At 41.3% G+C, this 23,742-nt stretch overlaps 1 protein-coding gene across 1 annotated transcript in view; it reads right to left on the reverse strand.

Moving 5' to 3' along the window:
- pepd (peptidase D) overlaps positions 1 to 21,767 on the reverse strand; it is a 114,166-nt gene extending 92,399 nt beyond the window's left edge. The window contains exons 1-4 of the mRNA XM_088613669.1: positions 21,642 to 21,767; positions 17,331 to 17,514; positions 9,982 to 10,109; positions 6,502 to 6,565 (exon numbers count right to left, since the gene is read on the reverse strand). Coding sequence (XP_088469795.1) covers positions 6,502 to 6,565; positions 9,982 to 10,109; positions 17,331 to 17,514; positions 21,642 to 21,658 — 393 coding nt within the window. The 5' untranslated portion in view covers positions 21,659 to 21,767. The remainder of the gene's footprint in view (positions 1 to 6,501; positions 6,566 to 9,981; positions 10,110 to 17,330; positions 17,515 to 21,641) is intronic.
- Between the last annotated feature and the right edge of the window lie 1,975 nt (positions 21,768 to 23,742).

A 23,742-nucleotide genomic window follows, 5' to 3' on the forward strand; every position in this document is an offset into this window, starting at 1 on the left:
CCCCTGGACTGTCTTACAAAAGCGACACCAGATGCGAAGAGGAACTAGCCCCTGAATATTAAACGAGGCAAGGCGCTGACTTCCAAGCCAGTGCCACCCAAGCATCAGCTGCTCATTAGTATGTGCAAAGGCACCGTTCCTAACAAGAGCCGGAGTCTGTTGACAGAGAGGATTGCTGCCTCCTGTCTGCGTCTTAACTCTCCCAGCTTGGTACTGGTGATTTCAGATTACCCCTCCAGAGTTTGTTTGGTTTTCTTTTCACCTTGTTTTGTATGGGAATTACATTTTCAAATTAATTCTTTAACAGCAAGGGTACTACCCTGACGGATAAGGTTTTGATTCTGCTATGAAGGACACTGTGCTGCTGTACTGCTTTCCCCGGTGCTTGCAGGCTGCATAATTTTTTGACTGCCCAGACTCTGGATCTGCAAAAATTCAAATTCTTTCAATCAGGAACTGCATTAGCTGGCACCACCTCAAATGCATTCCAATGAAATGAGAAGGTAAAAGCCAGCTGATTTTATCCTCTCTTGTCCATTCTCACTGCTGTCTAATACTTTCAACAGCCCTGCATCTGCTTTCCAGTATCTGTACCTGGAGGTTCAAAGATTCCCGAACAGATTACCGTCTAAACTCCACATAATACGGTCTAAAAGAGAACCAAGTGTCTCTCAACATACATTCTCAAAAACAACTGAAGAACAGAGAATTTAAGAGAAATATAACACGGGCATTTCTTTTTTTTTCAGAAGATAAATCAGAACCGGGAACATAAAGCAATTAGCTTGAAGGTTACTGTGGTTATATTGACAGGTTAATGTCCCTTAAAGGTTAAAGGGCTATTCAATGTAAAAATATTAACGACTTTTCATTTGTCATGCATTATATATATATTAAGTCTGTGAAATATTGATTTCTGAAATGCAGTTTTGGAGCTGACGGGCAGCTTCAGACGTTTTCCTCGAGGACTATACTCAAATGCACTTCCTCCAGGATCTCTGTGTAATTCAGAATAGCCTGTTATGTGTTAAACCCACTCTAGTCAGAAAAGTGAATTGTGTGTTTTTCTTGTGCCGGTTCACAGCAATGAACCCTGCGGTCACACACAGGAAAGAATCAGAAGTGTGGGCAGACTCTCCTCCAACCCGCCCACTTTCGAGCCCCTTGCCTCTCAACATGTCACTACCAGAGACTCAGAGACAACAGGGGCAGAGGCACACCGAGGAGGCTGTGTCGCTGAGAGTGTGGAAGTGAATAGATTAGAGCCCGGGAGGCACTTCTCTACACAAAGCGTGGTAGGAGTGTGGAACAAACCACCCAGCCATGTTGTTGAAGCTGATACCCTGGTTTCTTTCAAGAAACAGCTGGATGAGATCCTTGGATCAACAGCCAAGCAGGTTAGATGGGCTGAAAGGTCTTCCTCACTTGTCACCTTTCCTAAGCAATTACATCACCCTTGGGCACAGCCCACTAGTGACATGACCCAGGCTCAAACCCATGATCACAGAGCCCAGGCAATCTACTGATGGTGGAATCACACAGCAGGGCCTAAGATATTCCTGCCCTGGCCTGTGTTACCTACTGAGACCACTGCAGAGGTGGCTACAAGTGTTCTCTGATGCCTGCTGGCAGTAATACATATTTGAAGTTCATGAGGCACACACACTTACACAACCCTCCTAAAACCACAGCACTGCATTTTTCAAAAGCCAAGATTAATCTGTGTTTACAATAATTAAAAACCAAATAAAAATACAAGTTAATCTATAAAACATGTTTTCATCAAATGCCAGCAACGGTATTGTACAAAAATATTACAATTTTGATCAAACTTGGACTGAAAACAAAGTTTGAACATGTCAGCAAAGGGTTTTTTCCTCTCTTTGCATCAAGGAGCACAAGAAAATGAGAAAATGCTTTTAACTGGAAAACATAATAAATTAATCTCTTTAAAAGCCTTGCCTTCAAATTCAGATAAGCTTTGACATTTTCATAGCATTAACTTGATAATTTTGTCCTTTGCTGCTTAAGGAAAATACAGATTCTTCCAAAGTAAAAATGAACACTGTTTAGTGGATGTGAGAAATCTCTTTGGCTGCCTTATTTATAATATACTAGACAAAATATATTTGACTGACTGTGACAAACTTAGACTGTAGATAAAGGGGAACCTGACACTTTTTTCATTTCACTTTCATCTTTAAATTCTCTCGTACTATAATGTATCATAATATATTGCCCATTGATTTGGAAATCTGTTTTAAGAGGAATACATCAATAAGCACATAGACTGCTAAATGCATTAGGCACCATTCACAATTATATTACAGCAAAAAGTCAATGGAGATTGATGAATGAGAACAGGGCTGTTCACCTTCCCAATAAACAATCTTGTCATTCATAATTTATGAATACAGAGTCTGACATGAGCCCAGTCTTTCACATGATGAACTAGGCAGAATCCGAACATTTATTTGCTTTAGTCACACTTGACACTTCAAGGTATATTGATTTTTGTTTTCCACGTAAAGATAATTGTTTGCAAAAATTCCCTTTCTCCTTTCCTGGAAGACTTTGATAGATGACGAAAGATAAAGAAAACAACCTGGTCTGAAAGGTCCGAACACAAAGAACTAAATTCATTAAAAACTGCACAGAGAAAAAACTTACAAGATGTCCATGAGTGATACCTATAACATATGCATAACAGACAACCGAATGTCATAATCAAACCCAGTGCAAAAAAAAGATGGAAAGCGTCTTTGTTTTCAGAAGCTCATGTTTGACCTTCCTTCACCACAGCCCCTTAGGAGCCACAAACACCCTCAAAGTGTTGCTTGATCATACAGCCAGCTCAGCTACCCTCCCTCCTTCGAAACGCCACCTGAAGACACAGGCCAAGTTTTTTGCTCAGCTCCGCAGCCACATCTGAATTCAATGCAGATCTGCGAGTTGTCAAGCACCCTTGTTACGAGATGCTTACCTGGCAAGATCAAAACCTGTCAGGGAGAGAGATTTCAATCTGACGCAGAGAACCTATCTAGCCAGAGATCGGGCTTAGTAACTACAAGGGCCAAGATGCTCCTGGGATGAAAAAACCCCGGCAGAGCTCACTTGACTTGCTCGTCTGTCCTACAGTGTGCTGAACACAAAGTCACAATTAGGAGTGACCTTCCCTTCCCCTTGTGCCCTCCACAGGATTTCAGGATAAGTTCCTAGACCCCAAAGTACCCAGAATTGTTCCACTGAAAAGCTGCCCGCAGTCTCTAGGCTGGAGTGTTCTGTAACAGCCAATCCTGTGCTGCAGAGGAACAGACACAGCACGGAAACAGCCTGGAAGTTTGAAATAGGCTACCTAAAATGAACTTTTTTGCGTACCTTAGAGTAAAATGAGTGTCAGGTTACACTGTTACTACTGCTTTGTAGTACTGTGCAATGTAGGTTAACAGCTATGCAAGACGTAAACTGCTTCAGTGCATACCAAATAGCAGCTAGTCTGCTTTACCTATATTAGGTGATCATGGGATTGCAGTCTGGCAAAAAAAAATACAGCAGAAAAACTGTCCAAACAGAATGTATATGCCTGAATGTATAATTCTTACGAGGTGCAACACATAAATCTCAAAATGCAAGGCTTCCACAACTATTTAAAAGTCTCCACTATGTTGGCATATTATTTGGTTACTACACAGTTCTCCATGCTAACAGGGTCCTAAAAACTCCAGCAAGGAGTCAGTGGAGTGTTTCTGTAGATTTAATAGTCTGCCATACTTGTTACATTCTAAACCACTAACTCTTCACAGCATTTTCCAGCTAACCAGACAGGTGAGCCAACATCCTCAGGTCCCAGGAGATTAGCCTCAGCATCACTCTGTGCAGGTCAAATTTTAACATGACAGGTCCCTGATGCAGCTTTTATATAACAATGAAGATATCCTAACTGCAGATACCATCTAAAATCTCTAAGAGAGATAAGTGTCAGGTCTGTTTTCACAACATAAAATGAAGTCGATTTAAGTATTGCTATACAACATCTCTTTATTAATCTTATTGATTTTTCTTTATTTGGCCTTTTATCATGGGAGTATGAGTGTATTAACTGTTTATCTTTATTGAATATCAATGCATCCTAAACCTGAGTGTGGATTAGTTTGAATAATGATAAGGCTGACAATTTTAGTACTATTTGCATTAATAAATCTCAGCACAGCAGGGAGCATCTAGAATTATTTCCATCCTCATTGACAAAATGTGTTTCCTCATTGCATGCACAATTATAATTGACCCCCACAATACCTGACCTCAGACTGCCAATGTCTTTTTTAAGGAATAAGGAGTAATACAGGGCAGCATACCAGTTCACACAGACAAACTGTACATGATTGCATGTTAATTCCAGCTGTATAAATCTGACCGATAACAAATGACTACAAAGAAACTAAGATTTAAACCAAGAGATCCCTAGAAATTAGCAGGTGGTTTAAACATTTTTCAAATTCTTGTTGTAAGTATTCATAAAAGCCCAAATTCTGTCATCTGCCTTCAGTTTAAATTTTACCTTTCTGCCTTCCAGGCAGACTCATTAATATTTTATGTCAGTATGAAATGTGATCCTTGTAATAATACAAGGAAGATTAGCTAGAGATACTAAAACGTGAATCAACCCCATGCTGGCACATTGCATAGGCCTGATGTGACCTGTAGTTCAACTCACACCCTTAATGTTCCAAATTTCAAACAACCTCACTATTTTCAAACCTCACAGTAAATGACAACATCACATACAGGCTTTAGAGGAATATTCCCAACGTTTACTAGGGAAGGACACACTAAGACTGGTTTAAAATCTATCTTTCAGTCATATTTTAAATACTTGGGTCCTTTAATTAATAGTCAAACAACGAGCTGCACAAAGTAATCAGAGAATTGTGAACCGGAGATTTCCTGTTGCGTCCTAGCAATTGAAATCCAGAACAGGAGACACTGCTTTACACAAAGAGTTGTGGGAGTATGGAATAAGCAACCAAGAAAAGCTGTCAATGTCGTTAACTTGGCTGCTTTCAAGAAACAGCTGCATGAGATCCTTGGATCCATGAACTTCTAACTACCAAATGGGTTAAAATGGACAAAATTACCTCCTCTTGCCTTATTGCGATTCATCGCATCCTCACCTTCTATGCATAGATTATATGGGTTATTTGGTATCTGTGTTTCATTCATTGTACCTTACACTTAACCAAGGGACTGTCATACATTAAGGGTAAAGTATTTCAACAGGAAAACCTTAGAGCAACACCATACACTACTGAAAGGAACATTCCACTGTATTATAATAGTGCCTGAGTGTTACCAACACAGACAGACATAAAAAATTACATATTACAAAAACCAACTCAATAACTCATATCGGCGGCCACCATGTTTTGCCCTCTTCAGGGTTTTAGGAGCGTGTATGCTTAACATTATGCTATAAATTCTGCTGCAGGTCACAAATCCGGAAGTGGAGGGCTAAACAAACAAACTGCTGACTAGACCACAGCCTCCTCTGCTACAGTAGAAACACAACTGCCCCCCCCCAGGCAGCATAACAGCTGAAGAACAGGGAAGAGCGAAAGAGATTTACAGTGTCCTGCAAAAATACTGGGAATGGAAAAACTGTTACTTTGCTTTACTGTCAAGCAGTTCCTATTGGTTGATCATGAGAGTGATCTAATACATGTTTCAAACTAAACATTTCCACTCTGAAATTTGTAATGAGTGCCATAAAGTATCATGAAGTATATTTTAGTTTTTAATGTATATCCTTGTACGAATCATTCATGTTATCTCATGATCATAAATATAAATTGCTTGATTGCAAAGCAAAAATAACGGCTTCGTCTTTGCTGGCCCAATACTTTTGGATTGGATCTTGACAGGTGCGTTAATATAGTGGAGTTAGCTGGAGAATCCTGGATCCTGGATCTGTAGCTCTGCTGCCCTTAGGAAAAGAGATGCCAGTGTCTTAGCAGTGTTCCCAGAATATCTGTACAACTTTAACCTGCCATCTGGAAGACAGACACCATCTCCTATGGGCACAAAAGCCCCGATCCCCAAGCATTTTGCTTCCAGATCCTAGTTTGTTTATTCAAATCTTTCCAGTTGCTTTCAGTGTGCCTTTAATTAACAGCCTCCCTTTGTTTTGTTTATTTCTTCTCCCTCCTTGCTGACAAGCTGCCAGCAACAATATTCAATTACAAATTATTTTACTAAGGAGGCAGTGCATACTGGAGGTGACAGTGTCACCCAGGGACAACAGAAACACCGTGTGATCTTTCCACGTCAATGAGCTCATTGGTTCCGCTCGGCATGCAGAATCGGAAATTACAGTTATGCATCCAAGCCAAGTGAAGCGTGAGAGCCTGTCACCCCACTGTTTAATGAGAGCTCCTCTCTGATATGTCTTTAGGAAATTAAAAATAAAATGGTGTAAAGAAGGGAAACTCGAAGGGGCTGACTCACATCGCTGGTGTAGTGAACCTCGTGCAGTCCATACTTGTCTTTGAAGTGCTCCCGGGTATGGATCCTGTTAACGAGCAGAATTAAACAAGCCTTAATTAGCAGACGTTGAAGACCCTTCTAAGTCATCAGAATGAAGACCCACAAAACTCTCACCAGTCAGCCAACTCCTTGGGGGCCTTAAGGAGACCAGACTGCTGTTAAAATCCTCCCAGCACTGGGCAGAGCTCAGAGATATCACAGCCCCTTTGGCAGGGATGAGACTTAACAGCATGTCTTGCCCAGGTAAAGACATTGGGACTCTACTTCCAGAAGAAGAAAAAAAGAACACGCACCCCAAAAATCACAGAGGGTCGGCCCAGAAAAACAGCTATAAAAAGAGAGTAGTCAGCTGGATGCACTCTGTACTCATAAACAGATTTTATTTAACAAATGTCAAATGTTTCAGCAACAGTGCTGCTTCCAACCAGAGCCATCTATCGTAGGAGATGAATTGGAAGACTTAATTATTTGCTGAATCATTTTGGTACCCTCTATTCTAAGGGATAAATTTCACCCCTCACTTAACATTAATTAATCCAGTTTAAAGTTTGTTGTGTTGAGGTCTAAGATAAGAGCTTGAGAACAGCCTTTATTTACTGAAGCTGCTGCACATCAGTTAAACAGATCCCGGCTGTGTGGGTGTTCGCATTATTTTAATCGGTACTGCGTGTGCCACATCGCTTTTGTGAGCTTAATCCAGGCCCGCAGAGGTGTCAATTAAAAGTGCCGTCCTGATGCAGGAAATAAGATTCCTTTTGAAAAAAAGTTCCTGCTCTCAAAACTAGAATCATTATCCTCCTCAGCTCCAAGCAGCTGCAAGACAGCCACCACTTCTCCCCTTGCAAAGCATCGCCTCACAAATGTACATGATTGCTAACAGAAAACAAGACAAATAATATATATATATACTGTACATAGTTCAGGAATAACAAAGATGTGCTGGAAGACTGCTGCTGGATCTGCTTTGTTGAGCAGCTGTGTGGGAGGATTCACAGCCTTTCAGAAAATATTTTTAGAGGAGGGACTGTATCTGGAGACTTTATAGGTAGAGATAAGCTGTAGGGAATATATTTTTCTTTTTTTAGTCAAGTAAATATGCATGAAACTATGCATGTAAATAATCCTTTTTATATAGGCTTTAAAGAAATTATATCTGCTAGGTGAATATCCCTTATGTTTCTTTCAGTCTTTGCAAACTTTCCTACACTTTTGAATGTTTAAACATCACTTGAAACCTAGAACATTTTGTCACTCTACTTGTGAAAGACTCTATCATTATTGCTGCCATTATAGTAGGTACATAACTTTAACTTAACAGTATGAACTGTGCCACTCAAAGTTTAGCTGGGAGTTTACTCAAATGCGAGTTTAAAAAAGCCACAACAGTTAAACTATTTTATAAACTACTTTTAAAAATGCACAAAGTGCAGTATGCAAGGTCTCCTCGACTTTTTGGGTATTTTTTCACAGTTCCTCCCACACGTTCTTCCTGACATGTATGTATGTAGATGTCTCTCAGCTGACATCTACAACAATTGTCACAAAGCTTCTACAGCCAGTAACAAGATAAACAACTGTCTTCGTCGCTTATTAAAACACAAAAACACTGTCAAAAGCTCTGTTCACCAGACAGCTTGTGCTGTGCTGTACAGAAGATACTTTCAGCATGGAGCCTGTGAAACTTCTCTTCTTCTGGGACAATTAAATAAATCTGCATAATGTATCCAAACCTCAACAGGTAAGACTGCATGCTCTGCTGTCATGGAAAGGAAAATGGCAGGCGTCATGTTAATTAATTACAAGTAAGAGCGAGGAATAGGCATGGAGCGATGTCAATAATGCACCTTTCAAATTAAAACAGAAATTAATTAATCACGCCTTATTTAATTACCTCTTGCCTGCCTCTCTGTTTAGACAGTTGAAGCAAAAGCGTGTCATTTGTATCATGAAACCCAAGAAGCTTTCAAAGGAAATCAAGGAAGAATTGCTTAAGAGGCACAGGTCAGAAGGAGGTTACTTTTCCCAATTAGTACAGCAACGTCCAACATTATGAAGTAGACTGTGCACCATACTACCCATTTACAACATATAATGAGCCACCATCTCAAACAGAGAAGCCAGGTAAGCAGGAGACTTGTCATGGATGCCACTGTGAGGCAGAAGTGACTCTGAAAGATCTGCAAAATTTTATGTTTGAAATGGGAGTCTCTGTTCACTCACTGACAATATAATATGTGTCCCTGCAAACTTCTGGCCTGTATGGGAAAGTGGCATGAAAAAACTCATCTTAAATCTTCATTGACATATAATGCAGACATGTGGCAGGACACAAAAAATGTGTCCTGTCCTGCAGGAGACAGAAATTGAACTTTGTCTAAATGCAGAGCTTTGTGTTTGGCGCAAACCCAACAAAACACATCACCTACTCAGCACCATCCCAGCAGTCAAGCATGGTGCTCACCATATCATATCAGCAGGGACTGGGAATCTTTCAGAACTGAGAGAAAAATGGGCGGTGCAAAGTACTGGCAAATTTTAGAGGAAAAAGGTAGAGGAACACCTAACAGAGTCCCGGAAAACACAGCTCATGGAAATCACAGCTGATTGACTGTTTATCCACTAAATTGGTTACATTTAGTAATTAAGGCCTGAGAGGGACTGGAATATTGGACAACATGTCAGTGTTTCTCATCCTTTTCCAAACCACTGCAGACTTTAACTTCCCTTACACGCACACATCACTGTCCCAAATAAATGATTAATATTACTAAAAAAACGTATTTCAATGTTTAATCTGAGTTTGCATCAAAGTGCGTAGTCGCCTTATTCTTGCAGAAACAGATCAAAGGAAAACAGCTCAGCCCCTATCATACATTTTTGTCTTTTAATGTCTGTCAGGCATGAAAATCTTAAGTCTTAAATCTTAAAACAGGTCCCACAAGTACAATCTTAAGAGTGTGGCCTCTGTATAGACCAAACGTGCAAAATGGCAGCTGTACCACAACACGAATAAGTAAATAATCCTTAAGATATCAATTTTTGTTTCTCCTACATGACTTTTCCCAAGTACTGCAGCACAACCATTAAGGTTTAAAGGCACACCACTGTAGCACAGCACACCTGTTGGGAAATATTGTTTGAAAGAGCCGTTCTGCTCATTTCAAAAGCTAATTAGTCTTGCAAATACGATTCTATAGGTCACCATAATAAAATTAAGACCACATTTATTTAATGGAATTCTACTTTTATCTAAAAATAAGGTTTGTATCTTGTGCAATTATACACAGTCTCCTGAAATAACAGTGCCACATCAGCAGAAAGATTTCAATTAGAAAAAGATCCAGAAATCTGAGCTCTCTTCAAGTTCCTTAATCATATTTTGTATTGGATTCTCTGAAATCATCCGACTGAAGTGCAAACTTCTGAGAAGCGGGGACATACTTTCCCATCCAGGTGGCGTAACTTTCAGGCAGTTTGGGGACGAACAGGATGGACTTCCCACTGTCAACATCGATTGCCCCATAGCAGTCTGGCTCTGTCACACCGAAGGTCCAGTGGAAGAAAGACTCCTGCAGAGCAGAAATAAAACAGTCAGCCTATTCGCCCCAAGAAGCCTAACATTTTTGATAGTCTCTGTGTGATGAGTCCCACCTCCACATGTTTTTTAGGTCATGCTCTGTTAGTTTCGATTCTCGATTCGATTTGTTAGCTTGGATCTGAAGAAGGAGAGGACAGATGTGCCCCTAAAAGAAACTCTCAGGCTGTAGCTCGGTTAGAGAAGAGTTGATCCCCAAGAACAGCTTTTTTGGTCCATTAACATATAACAGGGTCTACCAACTGGTCCTGTAGAGCCACAAGCATGGCAAGTCACACTCAGACCAGAGATCTGTAAAGACCTGGAACACAAGTGAGTTTTGAACAATTTAGTAAGTGAATTGGTCTGCCTGTTCCCAAGTTAATTTAAATGAACTCAGAAACAGGCAGCAGTGGTGCCTGAGAGCAGGAACAGTGGGTTCATTTCAGATGATGTCAGTTGAACAAATCAACCGCTTCGGCGCTCAAAACAAAACTGTTTCACATCTAGCGATTTGTGGGCGACACATAAAACTGGCCAGATTGTGGCTCTCGAGGACCAGGGGCAACAAAGCCCAACACAGAGTCTAGTACAATTACATTGCTCTAATGAAGAAAAAAGTGGCAGCACCATCCTGTCATAAAACAACCTATTAAAAAGGTTTCAGCACAGTGGGTGGAGTGAAGAAGGCTAATGAGACGCCTGTGAACAAGCACCATGCACTCAGGAACTACAGGGGCGCCGAGCGAGATGTGGTCTCATGCAGGGTGGAAAAAAAAACCTGTTACTGGAACTGGTTTTGAAATCTGAATATACAGTACAGCGCCTTGCAAAAGTATTCAGGCCTTTGCTCAGTTTTTGCATTTTGTTGTTTTAAAGCTTGCATTCATGACACTTTGAAGCAGCGATATGTTATATACACAACTCGGCACATTCAAAGCAAAAAAAAGCAACAAGAAAGAAGGACAAACAATAACGACAGAACGATGAAAAAGCCACGATTGCATAAGTACTAAAACACTTTGAGGCGGCAGAAATTACTTTAGGTGCACAAAATGACATTAATGAGGCACAGATGTGCTGAGTGGCCTCTGTGTGCAATGAAAACACCTGTCACCGTGAAAGACTGTTAAAGCAGCTTTCAAAGTAGGTCAGGGATAAAGTCACTGAAATGCACAAGATCCTGGTCACTCCTTAGAGCTGCCACGTATGGCAGAGTGGAATATCCATCTCAAATACCAGCACATCACCCAGGAAACCCCATCCTTACAGTCAAGCATGGTGCAGGCAGCACCACGCTATGGGGAGGCTTTTTCTCAGCAGAGACGGGGAAATCCAGCTGGATTTAAGGAAGACTAGATGGAAAAGGTATGGGTAAATACTAGAAGAAAACCTGTTTCAGTCCTGCTGATGAATTCAGACTAGGGTGAAAATTCACCTTTCAGCGGGACGATGACACAAAGCACAAGGCCAAACATACACTGGGGGGGCTTAGGAGTAGGAAAGAGAATGTCATTGAGTGTCCCTGTCAAAGTCCGGATATGAATCCTCTTGAGAATCTGTGGAAAAGCTTGAAACTGAAACCCCGTAACAATCTGGAAGTTTCATCAAATGTGCTAAAAACCCAGGCAAAAATCACACTATGACAGTGCGCAAAGTTGGTAGAGACTGACCCAGAAGAAGTTGTAATTTTTGCCAAAAGTGCTTACATCAAAAACTGAGTTCATAGGGGTGTATGCAATCAACGTATTTAATTTTTTTCTTCTTAGTTTTTGTTGGCTTTTGCTGCAACGTATCTTACCTGTAGAACCCTTCAGTTGGAGCATTCAGGTTTTGTATAAAATCGGAACTTTAAGGGAATGTGGATGCAACATTTTGTAACTTTACAAAACGGGACACAACAGGAAGGCTCTTAATACGTTGGCAAAGCACCACATAAAGGAATACCAGCCGCTTCAGAAATGGCTCCGGGGCGCGAGTCAGGGAAGGAGAGCTTGCTTGTTAATTTCATGTTAAATATGAAGGTTGTGCATCTGAGAAAAAACATCTTCCCCCCCAGCTAAAAAAGACGGTTATTCAAAGCTGCGGTGCATTATTCAGTTTCACTTTACTTATCCAGCCTCCAAAGCATTCCCCAGCCACAGCTATTACAGGCTGATAAAAGATACTTCTCCCCGTCTTTTGAAGTCTCTCTCTCCTGCAGCATCACCCACCGGCCAGAGTGACGGATCGTTAGAAGACCGTTAAACTCAGTCTCGGGGGAAAGACGCTAACAGGATGGGGGCAGGTGGGCTTGCACGGAGAGGGCTAAATACCCTCTTGTGCAAACACTGCTTCATCCCTTATCAGCCCCCTGTCAAATTACATTTAATCCAAGCAGAGGCCAAGAATGTATAGATTTATTTCTAACAGTAAATATTTTATGAGAGATTAAGCACCAAGGGAAATCGCGCAAATTTTTATTCTGAGGGAATATTATTCCTAGACAACGCAAGTGTTTGCATTCTTTCTCTTGCCAGCCTATTCTCCCAGCTGTGGAAGGACTCGTGATCAATGACTTCCGCACCCAGGGAAATTCTGCACACAGGAAAAAAGACGTTTGACCCTATATGACAGCACAAGCCATTCCAGATTTTACTAAATAAAAACCCTGCCAGGCTAAATCTTATTGAACCTAATTTATTTAAGGATGGATTTAGCCATTTCTATCTTATGCACTCCGCCCCGAGTGGGTGTATAAAGTGTGCGTTGTAGACTGTAGACGAAGCTAATCAACCCACGAGCCTCCAGGTCTGATTCCAGGAGAAACAAAGAAACACGTTTTCGAGCTGCACACAAGTCAGTAGGAAAGATTGGTCAAGCATGAGAGCTAAACTCCAGCCAGTTCAGTTTCTTCTGTATTTCAGTGACTAATCCCTGAAGCTAGTGTTACACTGCAGCCCACCCACATTTTACAAGTAAGGACCAGCATCTTAAACAGAAGACAAACTGGAAATTGTCACCATGCCATCTCAAACACCTAGGCCACTCCATGCACAAAATGATGAAAAAAGCCCAGCAACCTTAACAAACCTTTGTTTTTTGTCTTTTGTGTGAGAAGTATAGTGGAGATGCCAGGAACAAAAATGTAATCTTTATAAAGAGATGGAAAGATACCAACGTTATCCGTTGATTTTGGGGCTTATGATATTGAGAAAAAAAATATGTTTTGCATTATGTGAGCCCATATACAGAACAGGAAAGAAGAATGTTTTGAAATGAGAATTGTCCATTTTATACCAACTTCTTTCAGTGGGATAATCCTTCAGTAATTAAAAATGAGTGCTGCACTACAAATTAGATGAAAGTTTTTTCAGCAGCTTTTCTTTAGAGGCAGTTCAGCAACACAAGGCAGTTTTTATCCTAAAGAATCATTTCCTGAAGCACTTCCCCATACAGAAGGGGCTCTCATCACACACCACTGAAGTACAACCCCCACCTACCCTCTCTGCACCAGCAGCCCCACTGCACAGCAGATCAGGAGGAAAAGGGTGAAATCACATCGCTAACTGAATTACACGAGCTCAAAGCCGAATTTAGCCACTCCTGGTGTCATGAACACTGCCAGGGGCTCTTTTAGTGTCCTAGTGTAGCAGATCTGCGACTTTAACATTCAGTCCTTGGTGACTTGAGATTCGGGCCGGTCGACAGCAGAGTGGGAAGAAATTGAGCTGGAGCGCGTCGCCGTCAACTTTCAAATGAGCAGCACAGAAGAGTCGGGCAGAGACCACGGACCCAGCGAGAGAGAGAGAGCCCCTCCCAGCCCCCCACCTGAGCACACGCAGCTCAGTGCGGCCTTGTTTTAATATCATAACGAACACTCCCAGCTGTGTCTGCGCAGACTGGAAATGACCTTACAGGGCTCTCTGACAGCTTTATTGCCCGTCTCATTACGGTGCAGCATGATAATCACAGAGGCAGAGAGAGAAAACACTCGCTGGATGCAGAGAAGGGATTCATGCTGCTTATTTTAGATTAGATTTTGAGACTGCTGTTGCTTCTTTAAGTTGATCAATGTTATTTAAATTAATTTAGAGCCAATGCATTAGTACTACATAATACTGTATAGAATACAATTATATAAGGGAGGGTTACTTATGTCTTTTCGCCATATAAACTATACACTCTGGCACATTAAGCGAAAATATAGATATAAATATAAATATTGAAATATAAATTCAATATAAATATTGAATTTGGCTATATGTGACAGTGTTCTGCACCGAACCTTTGCATTGGTCCAGAACCTGCTGTATTCTGGACCTTGAATTAACTTATCAGCCAGCAGCCATATCACCCTGCAACTCACAGCTAGCAGCCCACTGAAGCTCAGCAGGTGTGAGCCTGTTCAGTACCTGGATGGGAGATTCCCAGGAAAAACTAAGGTTGTTTTTGGAAGAGGTGTTAGTGGGGTCAGCAGGGGGCGCTCACCCTGCGGTCTGTCTTGGTCCTAATGCACCAGTATAGTGATGGGGACACTATACTGTAAAAGGTACCGTCCTTCGGATGAGACATAAAACTGAGGTCCTGACTCTCTGTGGTCATTAAAAATTCCAGGGCACTTCTCAAAAAGAGTAGGGGTGTAACCCCGGCGTCCTGGCCAAAGTTCCCATTGGCCCTTACCAATCACGGCCTCCTAATAATCCCCATCTATGAACTGGCTTCATCACTATGTTCTCCTCCCCACTGAGAGCTGGTATGTGGGGAGTATTCTGGCACACTATGGCTGCTGTCGCATCATCCAGGTGGGGCTGCACACTGGTGGGGGTGGAGGGGATCCCCATTACCTGGAAAGCACTTTGACTGGAGTGTCCAGAAAAGTGCTATACAAGTGTAAGGAATTATCATCACCTCAGGAATACCACCACCTATAGGACAGTGACTATAGAAACCACACATGGATATTTGTTACAGTTTCTGGTCCAGAGGTGTGAGCCAAAACACCTCTTGCAGCAGTAAGTGGGATTTCTTAAGAGGTCTCCCATCCCATTACTAACCAGGCCCAGCCTTGCTTAGCTACTGATATCTGTTGAGATTAGAAGACACCAATGTTGCACATGACGTAAGCAATCAGCTTGGTTTAGTACTCCATCCTGTTTACTCCAAATGTTTTAGCAAAGAAAAAGGACTTGCTTTCAATAATTTCTACATTTACATCTATTTTGAGATATTTTAAGAATTCATCTCCTTCCAAAATGAAAGAAAAAACAGGAACATAAAAATGTCTCATGAGGTCAGCATTATCATAGAGGGGACTCTTTTAACAACATATTTGATTTTTGCAGAGAGTGCTCTTTGTCATGTCTAAAAACTGAACATAAAAGTGCAGCTTGATTCCTGCTAGCATTAGTATTGCTGGAATTAAATGTTACCATTCAGCTTTGCTTCAAAAAGGCAGAAATTGGGCTGTGTTTGTCAGCCTAATTTCATTTCATTTACACTACTGTTAATACAGCGCTGTAAAGTATCAATTATTCCCAATGCAAAATATAATTTTCAACAATACCCATAAAAACCCCCAGCAGTGAATGAATCAGCTGGCTCATAACCTCTTTTCTTACACAGCATTAAGAAACAAACAAAGGAGCTCTTTTTAAATGCAAGGACAGGATTGTGCTCTCAACTCGAAAGTGCTCGCCAATTAAAGACAGGGAATCAAAGAAAATAACTTGATGTGTGCAAATGGAGAGAACTTCTTATTACTGCCTGAAAAGAGTGATTTGACAGGTACAATGAGTTTATCACGCAAGGCATGCATTTATTGAATTGTTTCGCTTCTCTGAGTTTTGAATTGATAGATAATTATACTTTTCATTCAAAATGTAGTCGCTCTTGACATGAATGTCAAGCATGGGTTCTGTGCTTCCAAATAACGAAGAGTAATTCTGGGGTTCAGTCAACTGACACTTCTGAGATCCTTACGTGTGTCTGTAAAAGTTAAACAAGTAAAAACAGTTCCTAAAACACTGTAAGAATGGGGGACCGTGCATTATCATGATGCATGCGGCAGTGCTGCCTCCCAGCTCTTGGGTCCTGGTTTTATTCTGGACCGGGGTGCCTGCTGTGTGGAGTCTGCAGTCTGGAGTCTGTGTGGTTTTCACCCACAGTCCAAAGGCTTGCTATCTAACTGTGTCTGTCATCTTAAGAAGATACGCAGATCCAAGGTGCAAAGTCACACCGCACCCTGGTGCCAGCTGGGTTAAACTTTGGCTCTTTCTGAGCCTCCAAGGAAAAAGTACTTACTGAAAACAGATGGATATAGGAACAGGTATATGCTTCTGTCAGCAAAAATTCTTCACAGTGTCTGCTGACACTATCATGCGACCACAGCAGCCACGCCCACCTACCTACCTTTATAACCAAATCACAAGTTACACGTTGTTGGGAAAGAGAACAAGAGGCCACACAGCCATTCGAAAACTAGGAGTTAAACATTATAGAAACCTACACTTGAAAGCTAAACAAGGTTTGTCCAACAAACTTTGATCCAAAGCAGGCTTTAACAAAAGATAAAATGATACACCCATAAAAACCTTTGTCAGGATTATTCTCTAATATTCTGTCACCAGCACATTTTAACACTTTATGGTCTGACTTGTTGTTTTGTGTAAGAAAGGAGGAAGACATGCTGCCATACTGTAGGCCAGCGAGCAGCTTGATTCTGCAGACTATAAGAGATTAAGATAAGATAACTAAAGATAAGGTAAGAGACTAACGCCTCTGCTCACTGAAAATCTTCCTTTATCCCTCACAAATTCAGAATTCATAGACGTTTTCGACTGGCCGGTCTTTAAAGTCCAGAGCAGCCATAGAGGGTACAGATTGTTTGATACTGCAGCACTGGGACCTCAGGTTCAATTCCTGAGGAGCTGTCTGTGTGGAGTTTGTATGTTCCCCCCCATGTTCGTGTGGGTTTCTCCCAGGGTGCTCCGGTTTCCTCCCACCATCGACAGACATGCTGGTGGGTTAATTGGCCTCCAGGAAAACTGGCCCAGGTGTCAGCGTGCGTCTGTGTGCGCCCTGCGACGGACTGGTGTCCCATCCAGTGTGTACCCCGCCTTGTGCCTGTTGCTTGCTGGGATAAACTCCAGCTCCCCCCGCGATCCCCAAATACAAAGAAGTGATTAGGAAACGGAGGGCTGCTGTCCTGGCTCCCTCTCCGTCACACTGCCGTTACCTGGCGAAAGAGCAGGTCCGTGTCGGTGCAGTGCTTCCGGGTCTGCTCCCCGCCCTGCAGCACGACCACCGACCTCCTGGCCACCTCGGACTTGGCCCTCAGCCGCTCACACAGCCGGCGGCGGTTCTCGGCGAACAGGGCCATGGAGACCCGCAGGGTGTCATTCCCCAGCCAGTACACAGGCCTGCGGAGAGAGGAGAGGAACAGGAGCTAGCCTCTTCCCACACTGCCGTGTGGAAAGCACACGGCAAACGGAATCGATCCCGAAGGGGCTGGGCATCCTCCAGCTGTCTATGTGTTCCCCGTTCAAGACAGGCCATCGTGGGCTTTCTCTGCGCCATTCCTGCTGGCTCTGAGCAGCCCTCTTGCTTCTTACTGCTCAGTAAGAGGCCAACACTAGGGCGAGCTACGAGAGGAGAAAATGACTACACCCAAGAGTTTTCATTGTATGTATATTGTCTTATCTAGCTATACATCACAACCTTTTCAATAATAATTGGGCAGAGACAATCATGTATTGAACAATTATTTCATTGCTGCCTCATCAAGATATAGTGCTTTCAGATTGATTAAAAAAATAATGGCTCTTTCACTGAACCAACACCATTATTTGACTTCATGGGGACACAGAAAAACCTTACTTTAATGGATCCTCAAGAAGTCCCTTTTCTTCCCCACAGAAACGCTAATGGTTGTATCAAAATGTACGCTTATTCAGAGTGCTGACCCCAGCGAGTGAAGAGAAAAGTACGAGCACTGACAGCGTGTTACGACAGAAAAGGGTTGCCAGGTCTCCAGCTACAGAGTTCTGTCAATTTCATCATCCACCTGACCCATAATAAGGAACACGGCTGCACAGGATCCATTAGCGACAGCAGAAAGAAAACATTTCAGTATCAATTGCATCTAACTCCTTTAAAGTGGTTATATTTTCTCTCAATTTTACTTTGTTATCAGTCAACGGAAAGGCTGTTCCTGTCTGAAAGCCCCTGTCATGTGCACGCTGCTTTGTCTCTTGACTTTTGAAGTGTTTTAAAAGGAGGCCACATGAACAACAGTGTCACGTAGACAGGAGAGGAACAATTCTATCGTGAATGTGGATTTCCTTAATAATACCTCAACCTTCCTCATAAAGCACCTACCTACACATCTTACCACTAGGTGTTCTGTCTGTGAAACTATCCCAAGGAGAAATGTGTAAAAAGGAAGTATTCCTGCTTTACAAGCTGTGGTTTTGTTTCTTTATTTTTCAGGGCTTTGCAATAGACAGCCTCCCTCCTGGTGGGGGGGGCAGTGGTCATGTGCTTGCTCTGTGGCTCTGGGACTGGGCTGGACTTAGCATGACTCACGCCAAGGAAAACGGCTTTCTGACAACACACGGCAGAAGCTACATCTGCTTCGGGGTTTTTAAACCCTTTCCCACGCCTAACCCAGTACTGCACGGATGCTGAACCGAAATCAAGGATTCAAAAGATTGGTGAAGTACTGTACACCCTCATTAAGATCCACATGCTCCCCTTACATGAATAAGAACAAGAATGGATACAAATGAGAGGAGGCTATCAGGCCTATTCAGCCTGTTAATTAGTTAATTAGTTGGTAGTTAAGTAGGAGGCCAGCACAATCGTGAAACATACAGGGGATTGCACGACCACACAGACCAAATGAAAAAGAAACAACTTGCACAGCAGCCTAACTCTTTGAGTCCAAAGCAGCCTCTTCCTTAAGGAAAGACTGTATGGGAAGGTATTGGATGAGGAGCTGTTACCCTTTGAACATAAGGACGCTTACAAATGAGAGGCCATTTGGTAGTTGGGAGATAACTGACTCAAAGATCACATCCAGCCATTTCTTCACAGTAACCAGGGTTTCCACTTCAACAACATGGCTGGGTAGCTTGTTCCACACTCCCACGACCAAAGCCTTTGCTCATAGTCTTAACCATCTTCACATCTACACAGTTCCTACTTGAGTTTTCTGGTGTGTGTGTCAGTGTTCAAGAAAAACACCAGAGTGGTCAGTGTGCTCTGCTTCTTCTGTGCTGCCTCTAGTTACAGATAGCTTTCCATCAACAGCTCTGGATTAATAGCACTGTGGATTGAAACCATGACCTCTATCTGCTTGGGGCAGGGCTGTGTGTCTGATGAACTGTATGGGCTAGACAGCATAACATTTGGTTTCAGGATGTTTTTTTTATCTAGGCATTGTGAATCTTTTCAGGGTTTTGCTGCAAAGGTTAATTGAGAGAAATAAGAAATGCACCTACGTCAACAACAAAGCTCGGTCTTGAATCTCTACGTTGTGCAAGCAATCAAGGATTTAAAAAAAATCCTCTGGGCAAGGTCCAAAGATAAAAAAAATAATCTTGGTATATACAGTAGGCTTTTTCTACAAAGAAAACAACGGATTTGAAATCAAATCCACTGCTGCCTCTTTCTTTTTCATATACATAAGACCAAACGTATACTCTTGCAGACCTTCCTGTGTTAAGAATGCTTTTCATCCACATCTACACATCTATTTTTCTGTGAGTGAGACATTCACTCACTCCTTGATTGCGTCGAAATTGAAACCATTGTACCTTATCGGCATTATCCTCGTATCGCGCAAACCACAAGCTGAATCCAAATGCAAAGTACAATGAAACAACTTCTTTAGTCATATGAAAGCAAAAGTGATATGAAACTATAGCTCCAAGTGTCATTCTTTATTTTTAATAGCGTGGATAATAAAGTCAATCGCCTTTTCTCATACCGTGTACCGTAACCGTGGTAGTTTGTAAAGTCCGAATAAATAAAACTATACATTACTGAAATACTCAAGTAAGAAACTCTTTGCGATTGTGACTTTTTGACTTCGGCGATGTTGGTTTTACACGGCGCTGTGGAGATGTTGTGGACAATACGACACCGTCTAAATAAGACAGAGGTGATGAGCAGGCTTCATTTCAGAAGCCACAAAAATCTCATTTTGTGCCGTTAAACGCCCGAAGGCAATGTTGGTGTTTCGAGTGAGTTACCTATATCAGCCCTCATGTACCGTACTGCGCTTGCACAATGATACCTCAGCTGTAGTTAGTAGCGCAATGAAAAGTTCCAGGATTGGGTAGCTCCCTGTACAGGGGTGTCTGCTAAGCAAACCGAAATAATAATATAACACCCAAAACAGAAACAGAATTCCGCAAGCAACGCTACAGTGACCAAATAAAACGCCCCAAAAGATTTTAACGAGGGCATAGCATTTAAAGAAAATCGATCGACTGTAAACGGTACAACCAAACAATTTAAAAAAATGAAATAACCTTTATGAATTAAAATACCATCACACCAGTACACACGCCACGTAAGCATTTTAACTTTAAGAGTCATGTTTAAGTTTAAGCGGCAAGAACCGACTTCCACGCCGTCTGCTGAGAGATGCCGCCGCGCAAGCGCACAATCTGCACGGACAATTTCGACACGTGGAACTGATTTTTGCAGTCAAGCATCTGGGTAATGTTATCTCTTGGCTGCATATTAGCTTATGACTACTGCTGCACCTTTCACAATCCTAAAACGAAAAACAGCTCTTGATATATGATTAAAATGATGCCTGAACCCTTAGGTTTGTCCTAATGCGCTAGACGCGAGTGCAGATGAATGCATCATTCCGCCGGTGTCTGCAACACAAAAATAATCGCTGCTAGTTCCTGACACACTGGTTTCGAAAACCATTAAATATGGATAAAAATGAATTGCAGAAACAATTATTTGCCAGTGACAGCTACGTACAGTTCAGTAAGCGTTAACTTAAATGCCCCCCCCTAGAAATTTAAAAAATGCATTCTGGTCATTTTCAGATAAAGCTATGGGATAAAACACTCTTTTCGACAACAAATATCATTCTATAAGTGTAAATGTAACAGAAAACTGAAATAAACTGGGCGGTCAGTGTATGCAATCTGTCGTGAAAATCTAGCTACTCCTTTTCTCCTGGGTTAATTCGCACCTTTAATTAAAAACTAAGATACCGATAAACCGTGAGTACCCTAGCTTCAGACCTAAAAGCTCAATAACCTTAAATTATTTACTAGTGTTTAATTGGAAACACTGTCAGCCATAGCAACACAAGTTTATTGTAAAGAGCGGATACGTTTGCCATTGCCTTTACTACTAACATTATCGAAGCCTTTGTCCACGATAAATGGAATCAATCAAATTTGTATTTGTTGCAACTGTGCGTTGTTAAATAACTACAACAAATGCAAAACCCGTTTTTGTCATCTAAAATAATACCTTAAAATTACAACGCGTACGAAAACATGCAACTTACTCCTGCCTCGTAGCCATCTTGATAGACTTTGCTTGTCATGTGACCGGTCACTTGATTTTTCTCATCAGCTGACGTGCTTGCGGAGACTGCGAGATTGATTAGAAAGTGCTGATGAGTGAAATATGTGTTTTTCAAAGCTTGGATATCTAATATGCACAGTTTAAAACATCGTATATGTGTATATCATCCTACATTTCTCCTTAGAATTAAAAACTAGTAGAATTATAGCATTCTAGATGCGTTGAAAAATACATTTTCAAATCATTGTAATATATGTTCTGAAAAAAAGGTATTGTAATGAAAGTCCATTTAGATCTTTAAATATCGTAGCGTTTAAACTGAGTACATGGATACATACGATGTTCATAAATTGTTCTTTCAACAACCTATTGAGTTTAAAGGTTTGCGTTTCCTCAAAACGTTGAAGTTTATTTTCATTTGTGTTCCATTACATTGTGCTTAAACCCGACGTTGATTTGATATAAAGGTGCACAATAACATCATAAAATAAGGACCGGATAAATGCAATGCCACAACACTATTAAGCCCTTAATAATTCAGCTGTGGCATCACATGAAAACTAACTTTCCATAAAAATAATGGAGGTGTCTTAAAAGGTAATAAAATTCCTTTTAAAGCTACAATATCTTCAGATTGTGTGGGGCCCCTAATCCTGATGTATTGCAATTAGGATGTTTTCACATTGAATTTTGATGTCTATAAATACATGCATACGCAGGAATATAGAGGAATATTTCCTTGTGGTTCTATGTCACATTAATAGCAACTTCATCCATTAGTGTATTTCTTCCTTCAAAATTGAAATATTGTAAATGGTACTTAAATGTTTAATGGGATACTTTGTGGTAAAAGCTGAATAAAATGTATGGCCGATGCTAGAGGGGTATGGACAGCCATGGGAAAGCTGTGGCAGGGTAAAGGCATGGAAATCTCTCACCAGCAGTAAGGTTACCTGTCGCTGCGTTCATGAGCACTCCTGGGATTTCAGGGATTAGCATGTGAAATGAAATACTGCGGTTTGACGTGTTTGATTGATTCTTCTTTAATGTCAGAAGCGGAGAAGAGTTTTATGTCTTAAGCACGAAACGCCAATCAGCATGGCAACAGCATTCCTTTAGAACAGGGATTCTTCAATCCTGAGTCCAGATCCCTGCTTAAAGGTCATTTGGGGAGTTTACTTATTTATTAGCTTCTATCAATTCTATTGTATCAAGCTCTTGAACAAGTTCCAGAGACAAATTGAACAGTACAGTCATAAAAGATAGGGCTGATATAAGCAACTGTGTGTAGTTGTGTAAAAAAGACCAATCACATGGCTGACCTAGTCCAGAGGTACAGATTGTATTCTTCCTCTTTTGGACTGCTTTATTTGCTTAGTACCCAATAATATAGTAGATTCAAAATGCACAAAAACAAGTGACTAAACCTTAATGCCCTGTTTTCCTTCACTCAGCCAAACTGTGCAGGATATATTCAGACATTGCACCTTGGAATATCAAAGGTGAGATCCCTTCATTGTGAAAAACATTATAGAGGGGGAGCACACAAGATAGCCTGTCCCTTGATAATGAGCACTCCCTATCTGCGGAAAGACAGTGGTGTCAAAGTCAATACCCTGTCTTCTACTGTACTTTATTATTAAATCATTTGAATAAAGTTGTTGATTAACTGGAATTCATTTAAAATCTCCCTCCAGGCTTCAAAATGTTTTCTACATACTCTGCCTTGAATTGTGAACATCTATGAAATCAGTCCCTGAAAAAAAGAACACTAAATGTGGGTAATTAAGCAAATAATTAAATCAAATATGTACTAGCGGAGACTAATGTGGATGAAATCTAGAGGAACTGCATGTCTTGAAGAGTGGAAACGTGACACCCCAGCTTTAGGGTAAATCATGCATTACTACATCAGATTTAGTAGAAAGCAGATCTACTTTTAATCTAACAAGGAAATTGTTAAGTCTGTATGCAAAATACACATTGTGCCACACAAAATGTGTAGCGAATGCTGGAACTGTTACTTTAATGTTTGCTGTTGTGCTGCTTCTGAAAATATATAATCTTAGAACAAACATGCG

Source organism: Lepisosteus platostomus, chromosome 20 (genome assembly GCF_059453375.1).
Source record: "Lepisosteus platostomus isolate fLepPlt1 chromosome 20, fLepPlt1.hap1, whole genome shotgun sequence".
In the NCBI taxonomy this organism is placed as follows: domain Eukaryota; kingdom Metazoa; phylum Chordata; class Actinopteri; order Semionotiformes; family Lepisosteidae; genus Lepisosteus; species Lepisosteus platostomus.